Source organism: Paramisgurnus dabryanus, chromosome 7 (assembly GCF_030506205.2).
Source record: "Paramisgurnus dabryanus chromosome 7, PD_genome_1.1, whole genome shotgun sequence".
Taxonomy (NCBI): Eukaryota; Metazoa; Chordata; class Actinopteri; order Cypriniformes; family Cobitidae; genus Paramisgurnus; species Paramisgurnus dabryanus.
Genome location: NC_133343.1, coordinates 5,972,236 through 5,989,259, shown reverse-complemented (window position 1 = coordinate 5,989,259; position 17,024 = coordinate 5,972,236). Strand labels below are relative to the sequence as shown.

Here is a 17,024-nt window from a genome sequence, read left to right as displayed (position 1 = left end):
TCATCTAGATAATAGATAAAATATTTGTTAGTGCCGACTTTACCAAGTTGCTGGAAACTATAATCAATACTAAACCTATTGTATTAAAGGAATATTCCATTTTCTTAAAAGAAAAATCCAGATAATTTACTCACCACCATGTCATCCAAAATGTTGATGTCTTTCTTTGTTCAAACGAGGCATAAGGGTCTTATCTAGCAAAACAATTGTCATTTTTGACAATAAAAATAACAAATATGCACTTTTAAAGCACAACTTCTCGTCCAGATCCGGTCGTGATGCGTCAGCGTGACCCCACGCAATACGTCATGACGTCAAGAGGTCACAGAGGACGAACGCGAAACTCTGCCCCAGTGTTTACAAGTGTTGAGAAAGAGGACCGTTCCTACGTCGTTGTATGTCAACTGATTCTAATTCATGTCTTTGTGTCAGTTTATTGTTTACAATGGTCCGCAAATGTGCGTTTTATATATGTAACACGTGACCTCCCTACGTCACTACGCATTTACGTTAGGTCGCGCTGGACCGGATCTAGACGAGAAGTTGTGCTTTGAAAGTTTATATTTGTTATTTTTATTTTCAAAAATCGTTTTGCTAGATAAGACCCTTATGCCTCGTTTGGGATCGTTTATTTGAAACTCCGTTAAAAAAAACTGATACGTGTTGAGTTAAGTTTATTGTTGGTGTCTATTAAAGTCATAATCAAACATAATTTCTTCTCGACTGAACAAAGAAAGACATCAACATTTTGGATGACATGGTGTGAGGAAATTATCTGGATTTTTCTTTTAAGAAAATTGACTATTCCTTTAATGATTCATAATTGCAATGCCATCAACCAACATGTGGTAGGCAAGTCTGTAAAGGAGACCAGTGAAAGCTTGAATAGAAAAAAATAAAAAAAATAATGCTAGCAAAGAAATATTTTGATAATTTTGTAATTTCTTCATTCTTGCGTTGCTTTTTATAGCACTTCAGATAAACCCTCAAGCCTTCATTTCACAAGAAGGAAACCCAGGGTGAATTTGTTTACATTATAATATGCTCCTTGTTCCAAATCTGGAGAAATGCTCTCATATTCTGTTCTGTGTTGGTATGTGCCCTTAGCTTTGTAATCTGTATACACTGTAAAAAGGGAAAATAAACACGGAACGCTTCATGTTTATTATGTAGAATGTGCAAATCCAAACCACATATTTGAGTGAACCGTGCTCATAGCACCTCATGAGATGAAATGTGGTCATCGGGACAACACTGCTGCACCAATACATAGACATAAAAAAATTGGATGGCAATATGCGATGAAACTTAAATAAATAATCATGATCACCCAATGATGTAATAATCACGAAAAGCCCAAACCAGTTAAGCATGATTTCGGCACAATAATAAATGGTTAATGATACTGCTGCTTAAAATTCATCCCAAGTTCTTATAAACTCAGTTTCATTTATTCATCCTGAAATGGTCAATGATTAAACACATCTCTTTTCTCAACGGGATGTCAAAAACACACTCGGACTCAGAAAAGTCTTGCTCTTGCATTATGAATTGTTTCAGTATATTTTGATGGATACTCCTAAGATCATGACATGCAGGCAAGGTGACATGTAAAGGCTTGCTGCTGTTGTTGTCAGGGATTAGTGATTTTCTTAAACAGGTTAAAGAAAAATGCAAGACCAGCCTAATCCTGTCTAAACCATCCGCACAGCGTTAGGACATACTTCCGCAAGCATGTCATTATACTCAGCAAGACACAATTATTGACCTTCCTCGCATACTTGCGTCCACTTATACGTGGCCTCGATTCGTCCAGGCAGAGGAAATTGTCTTTAAGCTGCAGAGAATAAAATTATTTATTTAAAAATTTAAGAAAACACTGCTATGGGATAACAAATAAATTACAAATTGGCACGCACGCAGATTAGTAAATAATTATGTGGTCTTTTCACGTCATGTTGACTGTAATGTTAACTCTTAATACACATTTCTGATCTTACTGGGCACCATACATCATTACACATTATTTCTACAAAATGAAGTCAGTCCTTCATAATCATACTTAAAATGCACTTGCCTCTGAAACAGCTTTCCTTTCCATAACTATATTTGTTTCTCATTGAATATCCTGTTCGGCAGAAACACATCACCAAAGAGATAACAATAGGTTGCGTGGTATATGCATATGCAGAAATCACATGTTGTGCAACTGTTTCTTTTCATGTCACGTCTGTAAGTTTTTCATAAACAAATTTGCCCTTTGGCTTCCAAATCGGTCATTGTTTTGTCTCGGAGGATAAAATATCTGAAGTTTAAACACATGCTTTTCTGCTGCCCTTGAAATATATCTATCCTAGAAATGACACATTAACTCGAATCAAACAAAGCTCAGATAACAAGTCACATTTTCAAACTTTAGGCAAGTTTAAAAGAAAGACCGATTTCAGTTAAAAAAACACATCTTTTTATTTATTAAAAACCACTCTGTCCTTAAATTAAGATAAACTTATTAACCTCTTCATACCAATATTATACTCACACAGGACAGCTTCAATTATCTTTGACTGACAGCTTTATTAACATCTAATAGTTCAACCAGAGTAATAATATCAAACTTAAGTATTTCAGGGAGCCACACCAACTCGATGGCAACGAAATAGTGCAAACTGTGGAGTCGGCACACACTGGGTCTAAAGTTGTCCTAACACACCAAGGCCTACGTGAAATTAGACGCCTTCATGAAATTTCAGGTTCTTATCAGTGAAATTAGATGGCAGAAGTCATTTTTATGGAACACGGAAAACCAAATTCAAGAATCAAATACGAAACATAAAGCATGTTTCAGTTCACCTTTTGCGTGGGCAAATTCGTTATTTTGAATGTAGATGTGAATGTAGCTCTTTTTCGGGCGCGTCGGCACTGCTCCAGTTGAAAAGGAGGAGTTAGCTACGCTACGTCTGTTTGAAAACAATTCAAACGTCAACAAAAACGAACGTCTCGCAGATTCGCTTAGAACGCCTTTAATTTATAAGCCATATCTTTTACAAATATTTACGTATTGGGAAGAGATATACAAAAAATTAGTTAAGCGTTCTGTGTGTTCCCTCACTCCCTTCGTTGCTTGCTCATTCTTCTAATGCCATGGCTGGCCTAAACAAACAGCCAATCAGAATTATTCGAGCTCCACTACCGATTTAATATGCTGAATTGGCAAAAAAGGCGACCGTGACTATGGTTGGGCATCGTTTCAAATGTATCGATTCTGATTCCAAATTCGATTCTGCTGATCGATTCTTGATGAAACGCAATAAAATTCAAGCCTTTATAGATCAAAATACTTATTTTGTGCCATTACTGCTGAACACAAAAAGGAGGCGACATAAAAACTTTTTTAGGAACTGCAAAACTTTTAAACTAACATGGCTAGGCTATCTTAAAATGATTTTTAAATACTTTCCCCTCGTAACATAACACCTATCTGCATTATGGAAACTCAACAACAGAAAAACCATGCAGCCCTTTCACTATAAATGTTATGTCTGTCACACTCCTGTATGAGTCTTCCTTTTGAAGCGAGGGTTATGGGGGTCTCACATGTAACATGTGCCGGCTACTTTCGGTGGCGACTAATAAAGAGCCAGTACCAAACAGGATGCATTATTTTTTATTCAATACGATGAACCAACTGCAGATGCTTTGCCATATTGCTGGTGACACCCATCTTGCAACATAAAAGTTTGTCACAATAATTACACCTAGCTTTGACTTTTATACCACGGCCCATCATGCAAACTGACTTTTAGTATTCAATCGGATGGTCCTGCGCACTGCGCAGATGATGTGAAAATTATGTGAGATCTGTATGTGTGGAAACAACAGAAAAACTAAATCAGAAGATGCTCAAAACTTGCCGTTGCCTTAAGCCGAAAGTATACTAGGGGTGGGCGATATGACCAAAATCTTCTATCACGATAGGATTAATTTTATATCATGATAACGATATGTATCACGGTAGAGTTTTTTATGTTTTAATAAGGTTTAAATCTTTAATACCATAGAAATGTTCATAATTCTCACAAAAAACATATACAAGCATAGAAAGAAGATAAAAACAAACAAAACTCAAGCTCTCTGAAGATACACAGTCAATAAGAATGATAATAAATAATTATGCATGTATGTATAGGCCTATATATATTTTTATTTAAGGTAGAAAAGTGATTTAATCAGGAGCGAGAGATTTTTTTCTCAATGCTGTTTGATTAACACGAGTGACAGACAGGAGCAAAATTAGGTAACTTCCCCTTTAAGACCAAAGTCCGGATCCAATACACTGTTACACATGCGCTTTCTCTTTTAGCTGTTTACTTTCTCTTAAGACCTTACTGGTCGTGTTTATGATGATGCTTGCAAAGACGGGAATTTTGACGCATATGTGTATTTAAGGCCAATAAAGCGGGAAAAATGCTCACGAGCTTAATAAGCAGAGGTCGCGCGACTTGCGCGCTCCTCACAGACAGAAAGAGCAGCGGTTGCGCGACTTGTCCGCTCCTGACACACAGAAAGAACGCACGCATACAGATCTGTTGTCTGTGTTTCAATGGCTTAAAATAACTTGTTTTAAAACTGCAGTGCTTAAATATGTGTACAAACGTTACGTTTTCGCGACCACACGCACAGGAGCGTGACGTGGGCACGTAACCTCGATAGAAACGATAGTCCAAAATCTCTACCGGTTGACAAATTTCTACCGGTTAATTTTGTCTACCGGTTTATCGCCCACCCCTAATACTAGGGATGTCCGCGTATGCGCGCCGTCCGCATGACAGCATTTTCGTTATCAGGAGGGTCCGCCGTCATCCACGCAGACCGTCCGCGTGCAGCCCAAAATTTGTACAACAGTGCATGAAAATATTTCGACGGGACACTCCACAACAAACAATTATACAAAGGACAGGATAGACAGCATTTGCAAACACACTATCGTTTTTCTTCTTACATTTTTACTTCTTCCAAGAACAGAAAGCTGTGGAGCATGCTTGTTACCATAATGTTTGATTCCTGTTCTTTGTTGTCTTGTTGTTTGTTCTAAACTGTGTTTGCAATCGGCTACTTTTCTTCAACGCTTTTATGTACTGTAAATGTCGCCAAATCAGTGCTGCCCTGACAGCCTGGTAGAGTAATAATTTGAATAATAAATCATTTGTATTGTGTTTAGTGTCAAACGTGGCCATCAGCGTTTAGCCGCGGTGAGTATACTTGCAAAGCTGCACGGACGCGTGTGCGCGCGCAAGCCGGATGCGGAAAAAAGGTGTACCCCGACCTTTATGGTGCATTACCACCCGCTGCGGTAGAGGCAGCAAAAACTCGCTATTCGCACGTAGTTGGATGCTTGAACATTTGACTTCACTCGCTTTGTTTGCGCGTGAAATTGTAGTCATTCGAGACATTCCCACGGAAAGTCGCATCATTCCTGTGGAATGCGCAGCGCAGATGGCGCGTTCCGTGGGAATGGCGCTGCTGGATGCCTATTCGCGTCTTTGCATTGACTTAACATGTAAATCACTCACGCTTGCGGCGTCTAGTGTGAACCCTGCATTACTGTGTATTTAGCTTTGGGAACATGCTGCTGCACTGTACATATAGACATATGCCTATTGCACTTCAGTGTGTGAAATGTGAAACAGCATCTCAGGAGGGTGCTTTAAAACATTTCAGCATTACCTACCCTGCGTTCCAGTTAGTTTTTTTATGAACTTCCCTCGCTAACTTCCCTCAGTCTCCTTCACTCGGATGTACGTCATTGCTTACATTGTACAAGTGCCCACTACTGCTAGAACACTTAAAGTGGGTTCAAATGGATCGCCCTAAGCCCTTGATCACATGGAAAGTGGAGACCGCCCCCTCCATGTGCAAAGCGCGAGTTGCTGAAGTGACGTCACAATCGTGTTGCATTGTGGGATATGAAGGTGAATGAAGTGTACATATGAAGCAGACTCGCTCCCTCGGTCAAAATCGAGAAATAACCCCCAGAGCAATGATTGTGGTAACCGTGGTATAACCTCGGTCAAAATCGGAAATAACCACCAGAGCAATGATTGTGGTAACCGTGGTATAAGTGGAATAATTGACTCCGGTTCTTTTAAATCTTTTAAAATAATGCACAACCGTGGTGCCGCATAACCAATTTGGGTGCGCATTATTTTCAAATAATTCAACAGGCCATCGTCAAATATTCCTTACGTAGTACACAGGTCAGAAAACATTGATGGGAGTCAACAGGCGAGTCAATGGAACGGCTGAAGTAATAAACCAGGCGGATAATTGGTCAATTAGTCACAGGAGAAAAGAAATTAGAAATGGTCTGGGATAGAGCTGCACAAATGATCAAATAAATCATCATGATTGCGATTATTGCTGCGGCAGCTTACTAATTCACGAGGTCACACTTACAAATAAGCGAGATAGAATGAATGGTATGCATATTCGGTGTGCTGTTGCGGAAAGGACTCTGATCTCTGTATTTGGCCCGAACGCAGAATACACCCCCTGTGTTTCTGGTTAGGAAAGTAACCAGGCGAGTGTGGGGAGATGGTGGTGAAAACATCCCAAAGTAAAATATAATTTGTGAAAAGTGTTGATTACAGCATTTCATTTAGATTATTCCCACTGCGTCATAATAATATCTATTCATAATGTGTTTTGCACAGTATGCAATGGGATGATCGGCACCAAAAAGAAAATGTTGAATTATTTTGGAATCACTAGATGTGACATAACTCGCTTGTAAAGAAGACAATTGCACAATGGATTGCCATTTCAGTCAACAAAGAGTAGACGGGGTGTAAAAATGAGATTTGTTGTGCGATGTGGTTTTGTTGACCCAGAATTGACCGTCTGTGAACACACCCTAAACAGCAGGACTAAAACAATCATGTAAACCATATAAGCCTCCAGCGAGGGATCATAATGAGATACAGCTCGCTTTTTGTGCATGGTTTATAAATTTGAACAGCACTTTTGTTATCCTGCTGCTTATAGGCGCAATGTGAAGTCCAAAATTTGATTTACTGATGTATAAAACAGCAAATAATTTAGCAACAGATCTCCACTTTTGTATGTATAACCTGAGGAGCAGGGCGTGCAGTTGCATTACACTAAAGTAATCATTTTAATTACTGTATTACATGCATTACAAAAAGCTGTAAACTGAAAACAAAGTAGACAAAAGTGTCCTCGTTTAGATTTTTTGACATTAGCAGATAATAAAATTGGAGCCATTTGAGCATGTCTTGCACCAGCTGAAGATAATTCGTACCAGGCTTCTGCTTATAAATAATTTCAAGGCTCCCTAACTGCCCTTCATGCGGGCAGAAGAAATTAATCAGCGGCATATCAATAGCAAGGGAGGTTTCATATATTCAATATTCATAGTTTTTATTGCCAATTCTGTACGACTCAGAGATGACAGAAGGGCCGTGACCTTCTATCATTTATGCGCTACAGGGTGTCGCTGAATAATTTTTTGGAGTTCAAGACAAAGTGAGTGCTTTTATAGCACGTATTTATAGCTGTTTACACCTGGTATTAAGGTGGGTTTTCGTTAATCAAATCACAAATCAAGTGGAGGACGACTCTAAAAACAGATGTAAAACTCGGCTTCTTTCGACCACATTTAAAGGCAGTGTTGTTTTTGGCAGCCCTTTTAGTTTTAGTCTTAGTCTTAGTTTTTTTGGACGAAAATGCTTTTTAGTTTTAGTCACATTTTAGTCACTTATAAACTTGATAGTTTTAGTCAAGTTTTAGTCGACGAAAACACAAAAAAGGTTTTAGTCAAGTTTTAGTCGATGAAAACGCAAAAGGGTTTTATTTAAGTTTAAGTCAATTTTAGAAAAAAAGTAGTCTTTAACAAATTAATTTAGGTTAAAAAGTATTGGAAAAGGGCTTAGGTTTGACAAGTAGATAGCCTACATGTAAAACCTTAAGCTTACCATGAAATGTGTCACAAGCCGATTGTTGAGTAAAATTGAATGTATATATGTTACATTAACAGCGTGACTTGTTAGTTACCTTTGAAAAAATATCAGCGTGATGAGCCTTCAGGTGCTGCTTGAGGTTGGTGGTATTCTTCCCACCTAGTTTGTGGCCACATTTACCGTCATCTCCCAATACTATGCATTCCGTTTTTCTTTCTGATGGATTATACTGAAAGTCCATAAATGTCCTCGTTGTTTCTGACTACCAAGCCCGTTTATTGGCGTCAACGCCCATGGTCGTTCGAACTCGCCACAGCCGCAGGTGTGTTGTTGTTGTGTGAAATCTGGTGCGTGTGCATGGCATGACGGCAACCGGGTGGTGGGTGTACCCAAAACAAGGAAAGAAAGCGGCAGCATTGCTGATACTCTTTAGCTAAAAACAGACAAATTTCACGCAAAATCGGCAGAAATGACATGCATTGTGAACGTCAGACTTATAATCATTTTCGTTCCATCTCGTCTCGTCAACGAAAACTCGAAAGTTAGTTATCATCATAAAAAAAGTGCGTCAATGAAATAATTTCATAATCTTCATCGTTGCCGAAAACAACACTGTTTAGAGGTAGCCGAAAACACATTTGCCCGCATTGCTTTTGTGGTGTAAACGCGCATGTGGTCGAATGTGTTCGAACAGCCACAAGAGAAGCCTACTCTCCGCCCATTTATTTAATGTGATGTACCGAGGACAATGTTTTACATCGTTTCTGACTTCTAGTACAAACACACAGTGTACAGTGCTATCTTTGGGTTTTCACTGATAAAACCAAAGTGGCTGCTCTCCGCGTCTTTCAATAGTTTAATTTTGCGAGCATGTGAAAGCTTAATTCTTCAAGCTGAAATATCAAAGAAAGCTCTTACAGCTTTTACATTTACTAACAACACAAGCATGAACTCTATTAGTTTGCATCAATTAAAACCCGTAATTTCTCCCGCTCGCGTTTAAACAAAAGCAGAGGGACTCGCCCCCAGTCTCCATAGACCAGATCTCTGGAGTCTTAAAGTCAGCTAGAAAAGCCATTTGAAAGACAGACCAACTATATAAACTTCAGATTTATTACGTGCAGATTGTTTTCGCTTTCTAAGGCCAAACAGCGCCTCTTTCACAAAGTAATAATAAGTTCAAAGTGACATGGAGTCTGGTGGGATCTGATGGCAAACTTATATTTCATGGGTATATTTTCTCAAAGAAAAATAAGATAGAGATGAGATACAGCTTGATTTTGACTTCACCCTTTTTCTACACTTTAGGTCTTATCCCTGTGGGAATGTACTTAAGAAGAAAAATATAAACCCATAGTGAAAATTTTGCTAAAAATGAACTGTGTCAGCTGATATATTCACAATACATATATGCTGATCTCCATTATTTGAACCTTTTATAGTCATCTGCTGCCTCTGTTATATAAAACACACACAAACATCTCTTACAATAGAAGTCTATTCAACATCATAAAATACAGCAGGTAATTCTATGAGCTTTGTAGAAGCGTGCATGTTTACATCAATAATCATATTAACATTATCCACTTTTCTATGCCTGTTGTCTCATTATTCTCCACAGCGTCTCCCCATGAAAAGTAAACACGTCTCCTGCAGCCAGCCAATTCTTTAACCAGCGGGATGCATGCGCGCACACACACACACAAATGAGAACTGAGACAGCATCAAGGGACGATGGGGGAAATAGTCAGTGTAAAATTACACACAGAGGCAAGCTCCTAAGGCCTAAGGCTGATAGATAAAAGCTCTCCAAAATAAATCTAGGATTCAAAATGAATCGTGTCTAATAGGAAGGCACAAGTCTCAAAGTAGATTTGTTCAAAATGTGAAAAAGAAAAGGTTTTAAACTCTTCTTAGACATGTGGTCTCAAGGGTTCTCTGTCTTTTTTTTTGGGGGGGGGGGTTATTCTTCCATAAAACTGACAGTACACATTTGGGGTGCGTTCACAGATTCATACAATCTCTCTTAAATTGTCCTGGGTGGCACACACATACAGATCTCACCTACAGAACAGGTCTGGGAGGAACCTGCAAAACTGTAACATCTCGCCAGCAGACCACTCCTGCAACATTCCTTATGAATTTACATTTTACAATTACATTTTTATGCATTTTGCAGATGTGTTTATCCAAAGTTTATCCAAATCTAAAAATAACTAACTGTACAATAGTCCGCTTATTACACAGCACTCTGAAATGTTTGTTTCTGATTGGCCAGTGGAGATATTCTGAAGTATGTGATTACTCAATAACCACATGGAACCACATGGATAGAGTCATCTTTACAGGTGCTATTTAATACTTACAAATTCAAAATAAATATCCATAATATGAAGAGTTTGGTTCCAAAACGCAATAAATCCATTTTGATAAATTTCAGTAAAAACATGTTTTCTATACCAAGAAAGTGACAAGATGAAAACCACTATTTTCTGTTACAAACTTTCACATGGCATCTTTAGGTTATAAAAACATAAAAAATTCAAATCCATAACTTGATTTTCAAAGATTTATTATAAAAACTGGTTGTTTTTTCCACAAAATGCAATAAATCCATGACAAGTTTTTTTCAAAATGCTATAAATCTATTGAATCAATAGCCTATATAAATGTGCATTCATCTTTGCCATTTTATATTCATTTAGTTGACTAGTGTTTTACACTGAAAAAAAGAAACATTAATGGCATTAAAAACACTTACTTTGTCATATTAAGATCACTGTCATTGCTGCGGTTATACTTGACGTCGTCGCTTAACTTTTTTACAGCGATGAGATGTAAAATGTTTTGGTCCTGCTCGATTTTCATTGACTTTGAGTAAAATAATGGAAAGTTTTTCATAAGATCCCCTTGGGTCAATGTGTTATCATGACAGAAACTTGATGCTGTCGGGAAAACAAGCACCCGTCTCCCGAGTGCCTCTCGCGTAAATTATAAGATGCTGATGGTTTTTCAATGCCATTAAAGTAATATTTTGTTTTTGTTTGTTTGTTGATCACGAAGTACTAAGTAGAGGAGGAAAACTAAGATTCTGTGTACTCAAAGCGCCGCTATTATTTGTTTACATTGCGTGGAAAGGTGCGCTGTAATTTGTGGAGCGGATTTATTGCATTCTGTGGAAAAGGAGGAGTGTCGTTTATTGCGTTTTGAGAAAAAAGGGAGAAAATATGACAGAATAACACGGTGGATATTGGATTTTGCGTAAAATTAAGAATTTACTTTTAAATACTGACCTGATATAATACTGATTCTGGCAGAAACTCATTTTTTTTTTTCAAAAATGGCGTTTATTGCGTTTTGGATCCAAACTCTTCATATGTGGATTTAATAAGTGCAAAAAATTATCCAGAAACGGTTTTACATGTCCTTTGGTCTATTATTACCTTATTTGAAAGGGTCATGAATAATAATGTTGAGCTCTGCTCTGATTGGCTGTTTCACAGAGCAGCTCATTCAGTAGCTCTGTGTCTGTAAACAGACCTTATGTTTGAGCCTGTATCAGACGAAGATACGCAATTTAAGGAATAATCACTTAACAGACATTTCTGAGTGGTAAGTTTTTTTTAAAGTAGGGACCTGCAAATGTAACTGTAACGTCAATAGTAGAACTTCAGCCTAAATGTTAGCATATAGCATTAACTAGCATATTGCGCTAAATCAGCTTTGTTTATAACATTGTAACAACATTGTACTTAATTTAATGTGTAATTTAATGTTGGGGCTTGCATCTCGACCGTAACGCCACAGTCGGTATTATGGCTTTTACATGCACATGGTTTACATAAGGAGGAAACAACTGTGTTTGATATGTCACTATCGTACAGAACTCTTACTAATTATCTATGCCTAGGTAAATACAGTTTTATATTCTACAGCACCTTTAAACCAAATTCATGTTTGTCTTGTTTGAACTTTGAACTTGTTTCAATGTGTCTTGGCCTCAAACCCCTAGGACAGGGCTATTCAATTACAAATTCAGTTGGGCCAGATTTTAAAACCAAGAAGGTTAGCTGGGCCAGTCATTACAGCGGCAATTTTAAAACCAACACAAACACTTTTTTTTACATTTAAGGTTTATTCATTGTTTTTCCTTTAACTTTGTCAGTTTGCACAGCAAAAGGTGCTTAAAAAACAATAAAAAAGCTAACTGAACAGAATCTGAGGTAGCCCCTTCTTTTCCACTTAGGCTACAAAAGAAAAAACTGACATAAGATTTGGTACATCTTGCCTAGGCCTACCTAGACAATATATTTGACCTATCTGATCACAAAGTGGATAAAACAAAATAGTGCAAAGTATTAGCATTAAAATCATTTTGAAACTAAATAAACATATTGCTCACATTTGACCCAGGGACATCTCAAAGTGCATAAAACAAAATAGTGCAACGTATTAGCATTAAAATCATTTTGAAACTAAATAAACATATTGCTCACATTTGACCCAGGGACATCTCAAAGTGCATCAAATGAAAAGTGCACATATTCACAGCTTTAACTTACACATGAATACAAGGTGTACTACTGCACACTGTTAGAACATATTTTAACTCTTTAATTTAATTGATGAAGGCTACAGTTACCGCTGACTTAGTGAGAGAAGTGACATTTTTTGTTTTGAACGAGAGCAGTGACTTTAGGCTCGTAAGTGGTCAATGCAATTCGAAGGCATTGGTGGAGAGTACGGTCAGTCAGGGAGCAACGAGAGTTGCTTTTTATGGAGTTCATGTGTGAAAAACTTGACTCACATGTGTATGTTGATCCAAACATACTGAGCATGACGATAGCTACCTTCTTCATATTTGGGAACTGATGTACGTTGACATCAGTCCAAAACTTTGCAGGCCCGTTAGTGCGAAGCTCCTGTGCCATAGTTACAGATGACTGCATGTCAACAAGTTCGAGTGTGAATTTCCCCTCGTCAATGGAAGGGACAAGTTGCTTTGCTTTGGCGGATAAGTCCCCTTCTATTGCAACATTGAACGGGTTTCTGACAAAAACTGCCACCTCTGTGGGCAAAACCAGTCCATCCAATCGACTAGCAAAGTTCTTTTTCAACATCGCAATGAAATCTGTCATCACATCTGTGATTTGTGCGGGGGATGAGATGCATTTGCTGAGTGTCGGAAAATGCAGCATTCGGCCTGTGCTCAAATCAGTTGCAAAAATGTCCAGTTTGACTTGGAATGCGCGCATCTGTTCCACAAGGTCGATAACAGTTTTGTCTCTGCCTTGTAGTCCCAAATTGAGATCATTCAGGTGTTTGAATACGTCACTCAGAAAGCATGCATCGGCCATGAAGTTGTCGTCCAGCATGCGACTCAAGTGCGTTTCTGCCTTTTTTTGCTTGCTGCTGCGGAAGAAAGTTATGATCTCCTCTCTGAGACCACAGAAACGCTCCAGTGCTTTGCCTTTGGAGAGCCACCTTACGTCATTGTGCAAAAGCAGGTCGTGGTGCTCAGCAGACATTTCTGAAAGCAGCATGCGGAATAAACGGTGTTGGAGGCTTGATGTTGAGCGAATAAAATTAATTATAGCCATCACGCTGTCCATGGTCGTTTTGAGCGCTCCGCTTAGTTTTGCGCATAACACCGCCTGATGCACAATGCAGTGTAAGGAGATTAACTGAGGTGCAACAGTAGACCAACGTGCTGCCAAACCATTCACTTTCCCTGTCATGGATGGAGCCCCATCTGTCACAAGCATGCACACACGCTTCATATCCAGACCATTGTCTTTAAAAAAAGCGGAAATTTTCCCAAAGACTATATCGCCAGTTGTGTGTCCGTCTAACGGCAGTAGGGCGAGCAGCTCCTCTCGGAAACATTTGCTGTCAAAAAAACGGACATATATGCACAACTAAGCAGTATCAGTTTTGTCTGTGGACTCATCTACTGCTATAGACATAGTCTCAGCTTTCATCAGGTCTCCCAACAACGTTTCATACACCTCTGTAGCAAGAATGTCAACCCTACGAATGTTGGAAGTATCTGACAGGGGTATGTTTTTTATAGCAGATGCCACGCTAGTTTTAATTTTATCGTCATGTATCACCTCATCCACAACGGCCAACATACAGTCCTTCACGGTTTCAGAGTCTGTGAATGGCCTTTTCTTTTTTGCCAATATCCAGGACACACGAAGTGATGCTGCGGTAGCTCTCTCTTGGGCTGTGGATGAACGCACTATGGTAGTACTGCTCCGGTTGTAAGATGCAATCAAACTCTGCACCTTTGCAGCCCTCTCTTGAGATCCCTCGGGAAACTTAGTTCGGAAAGTCTGGTGTTTCTCAACGTGGTGCCTCCGCACATTGTAATCTTTAACTACTGCAACGCACTCGTTACAAATTAAACACATCGGTTTGGCGTTTGGATGTGGCGGTAAAATAAACAAGTATTTCTCAGTCCAGGTAGGGTTAAACTGACGGTTTTCATTGTCAATTTTACGTTTTAGTGTTGAATAAGACATATTGATAGCGATCAGTCTACCGCTCTGGTCTCTCTCTCTTTCTGGGTTTATTGGCGGATCGCGACCAACTTGTTTAGGTGCATAGCGCCCCCCACTGTAGCGGGTGTATGCAACTTCATAAAGACTTAAGGAGTGAATGTGCGTTTTTGGCAAGACCACGGGCTGGGCCACTTTGAGGTTGCTTCCGGGCCGGAACTGGCCCGCGGGCCGCCAATTGAATAGCCCTGCCCTAGGAGACATTTTTGCATTTAAGCTAATTACATATATCAATATGTGCACATAAAATGTGCAAGTGCTGTAGCGGTGCAATAAGTTGAATAAAAAGTCCTCATCACCCTGTTGGGATTTATTCTTCCATATAACAACTTGCTGGCTGTACGTTATCCCTTATATATCAAGCTGGAATATCAGGTAAGCTTAAAAAAAAGGCTACTTTGGCTTTAAAGATTTTAACCTCAAGAGAGTTATTCACTGTCTGTCAAGTTGTGTCCTGCTTTAAATCTAGAACCACAGCAATGCTTCAGACTGGACAGGCCAATTGTCTTTGAGTAAGTGTGCATTTGTCAGCAGTGTGACCCCATGACAGTGAGGAATTTTCCTTCGGCAAACTGAGCATCCATCATCTAAAGTTTTCTGACTGCTCCGGGGAATCACAATAGCCGACTGAGACCGCTGTCTCATTCATTCACAAACCGTTACCCATCTATATCACTCAATAATCTCCAGCTGACTTGCGCAAATTGTTACTTTCACTTTTTTAATCTTCATCTCTGGGCTTTTCACTCCAGTGGACCTGAACAGTTATTTGGGATCTTTCCTTCATGGGTGAACAAGCACCGGATAGTATTCGTGCAAAATCATCAGCTCTGCTAGAATTTGTGTTATTGTGATATGTTTTTGCTTCACATTAAACCTGTTTTTGGTTCTTGCACAGACAAGTAACCTGGGGTATTCTGTCTGTCCCTTTCTTGCTCTCTTATCATTGAATTTCAGTGAGTTTTCATATCTAAAGTTTATTAGACAACCATTACAATGTGCACTTTTGAAAATTACTTCAGCGTGAAATTGAGTTATCAGCTAATCCTGCAAGTATCTTGGAGCATATTATTACCTTAAATGGGGACCATACACTTTTTACCTACATAGCACGCCGCTTACATTACTTTTTTTATTACTATGGATTATAATTCCAGTAGGACGGAAGTTCATGCACCTAAAATTAAGGTACCGATACTTGCATTAAATGACAACTGATAGCTTGTAAAAACTAAACTGATGCATTTAGCTCTGTTGTCATACCGGCTGATGGGATTAACAGCACGTTAAATGTGAAGACATCAGCCTGGCAAACCAAATGATAGCAGTCCATGTGAGATTAACTTCAAGCATGAGTTACAAGACTTACTATTAAATTACTGTACAATTATATTATATTATAGTATAAAATGGGGTCTCCTTTGAACTGTGTGAAGGCTTTCCAAATATGTTTCTTATCAGAATAATGTTCAACAAGATTCATTTGCACGTCCAGTTTTATTGCTATTAGAAATAAACGATCTTGGTGAAAACTGACAGCCCGGTTTTATTATAGTAAACCATGTTTTTGGTGGATTACTGTACCATTTGTATTACCATAGTTTATGGTTCGACTATAGTTATCGTTAACTGTGGTGAGATCATGTACTAGGTTCATGGTTGTACTACAAAAAACATGGTTAGTGTAGTAAAACCATAGTACATTTTCGTAGTATGTTTGAATTTCTCAAGCATGGTGGGTTAATTTATTTATACTTTAGGTAACAAGCTTCATAAATAAGTAATGATACAACCAAGATGCTTTTTGTTTTGATGCATCGTCGATAAACGAAGGACCAGTGTGTGCGGCTGTGCGCGCGACTGATCGTGAACGCGCCCAACGGACGCGTCTTCGATTATTGACTGGGAAGTTACGTACGCCGCTAAAACGTCAATAACTATCAGTTTAATCCAGTTTAAACCAGTATGAACATAAAACAGGTAACCAACATCCTTAAATAGTTTTTAAACACCCTTACCTGTTGTGCTGCCCGTGTGTCCTTCCAAAAAAATGTACGAGACGTTAAAAAAGAAAATTAAAAAAAAAAGAAAGCGGAACTGATGAGGTCTCTATCGATCTTTCTACGCATAAAACGTTAAATCCATAAACTTTAATGCGTTTTTCAGCTGCAGCTACAAAACACCTGAGGAGCTTCGCCTCGAGCGCAGGCAAGATTGTACGGCTTTAGTTCTACGCATACAAAGCGGTTCGTCCAAAACCGCTGCCAAAAAGCGCGCATTTATCGCATAAAGTGTAACAAATGAGTTTCAATCATCCGATGAAAACTTTGCATCCACGCGCTTCACAAGCACATCGACTGAAGGAGGTGTGAGGTGTCTGTTACCTGACTCTCAGTTCCTGTTTGTCAGGCCAACCCAACCCACTTCTGGTTTCCTTTTTTCTTTGTAAAACTGCCATGTTTGTTTAATTTGTGTTTTTTGGGGG

At 38.8% G+C, this 17,024-nt stretch overlaps 1 protein-coding gene across 2 annotated transcripts in view; it reads right to left on the bottom strand.

Moving 5' to 3' along the window:
* palm3 (paralemmin 3) overlaps positions 1 to 17,024 on the bottom strand; it is a 59,018-nt gene extending 41,994 nt beyond the window's left edge. The window contains exon 1 of one of the 2 annotated variants that reach the window (XM_065293713.1): positions 16,924 to 17,024. In XM_065293713.1, coding sequence (XP_065149785.1) covers positions 16,924 to 16,997 — 74 coding nt within the window. In that variant the 5' untranslated portion in view covers positions 16,998 to 17,024. The other variant, XM_065293714.2, reaches the window with a different exon arrangement.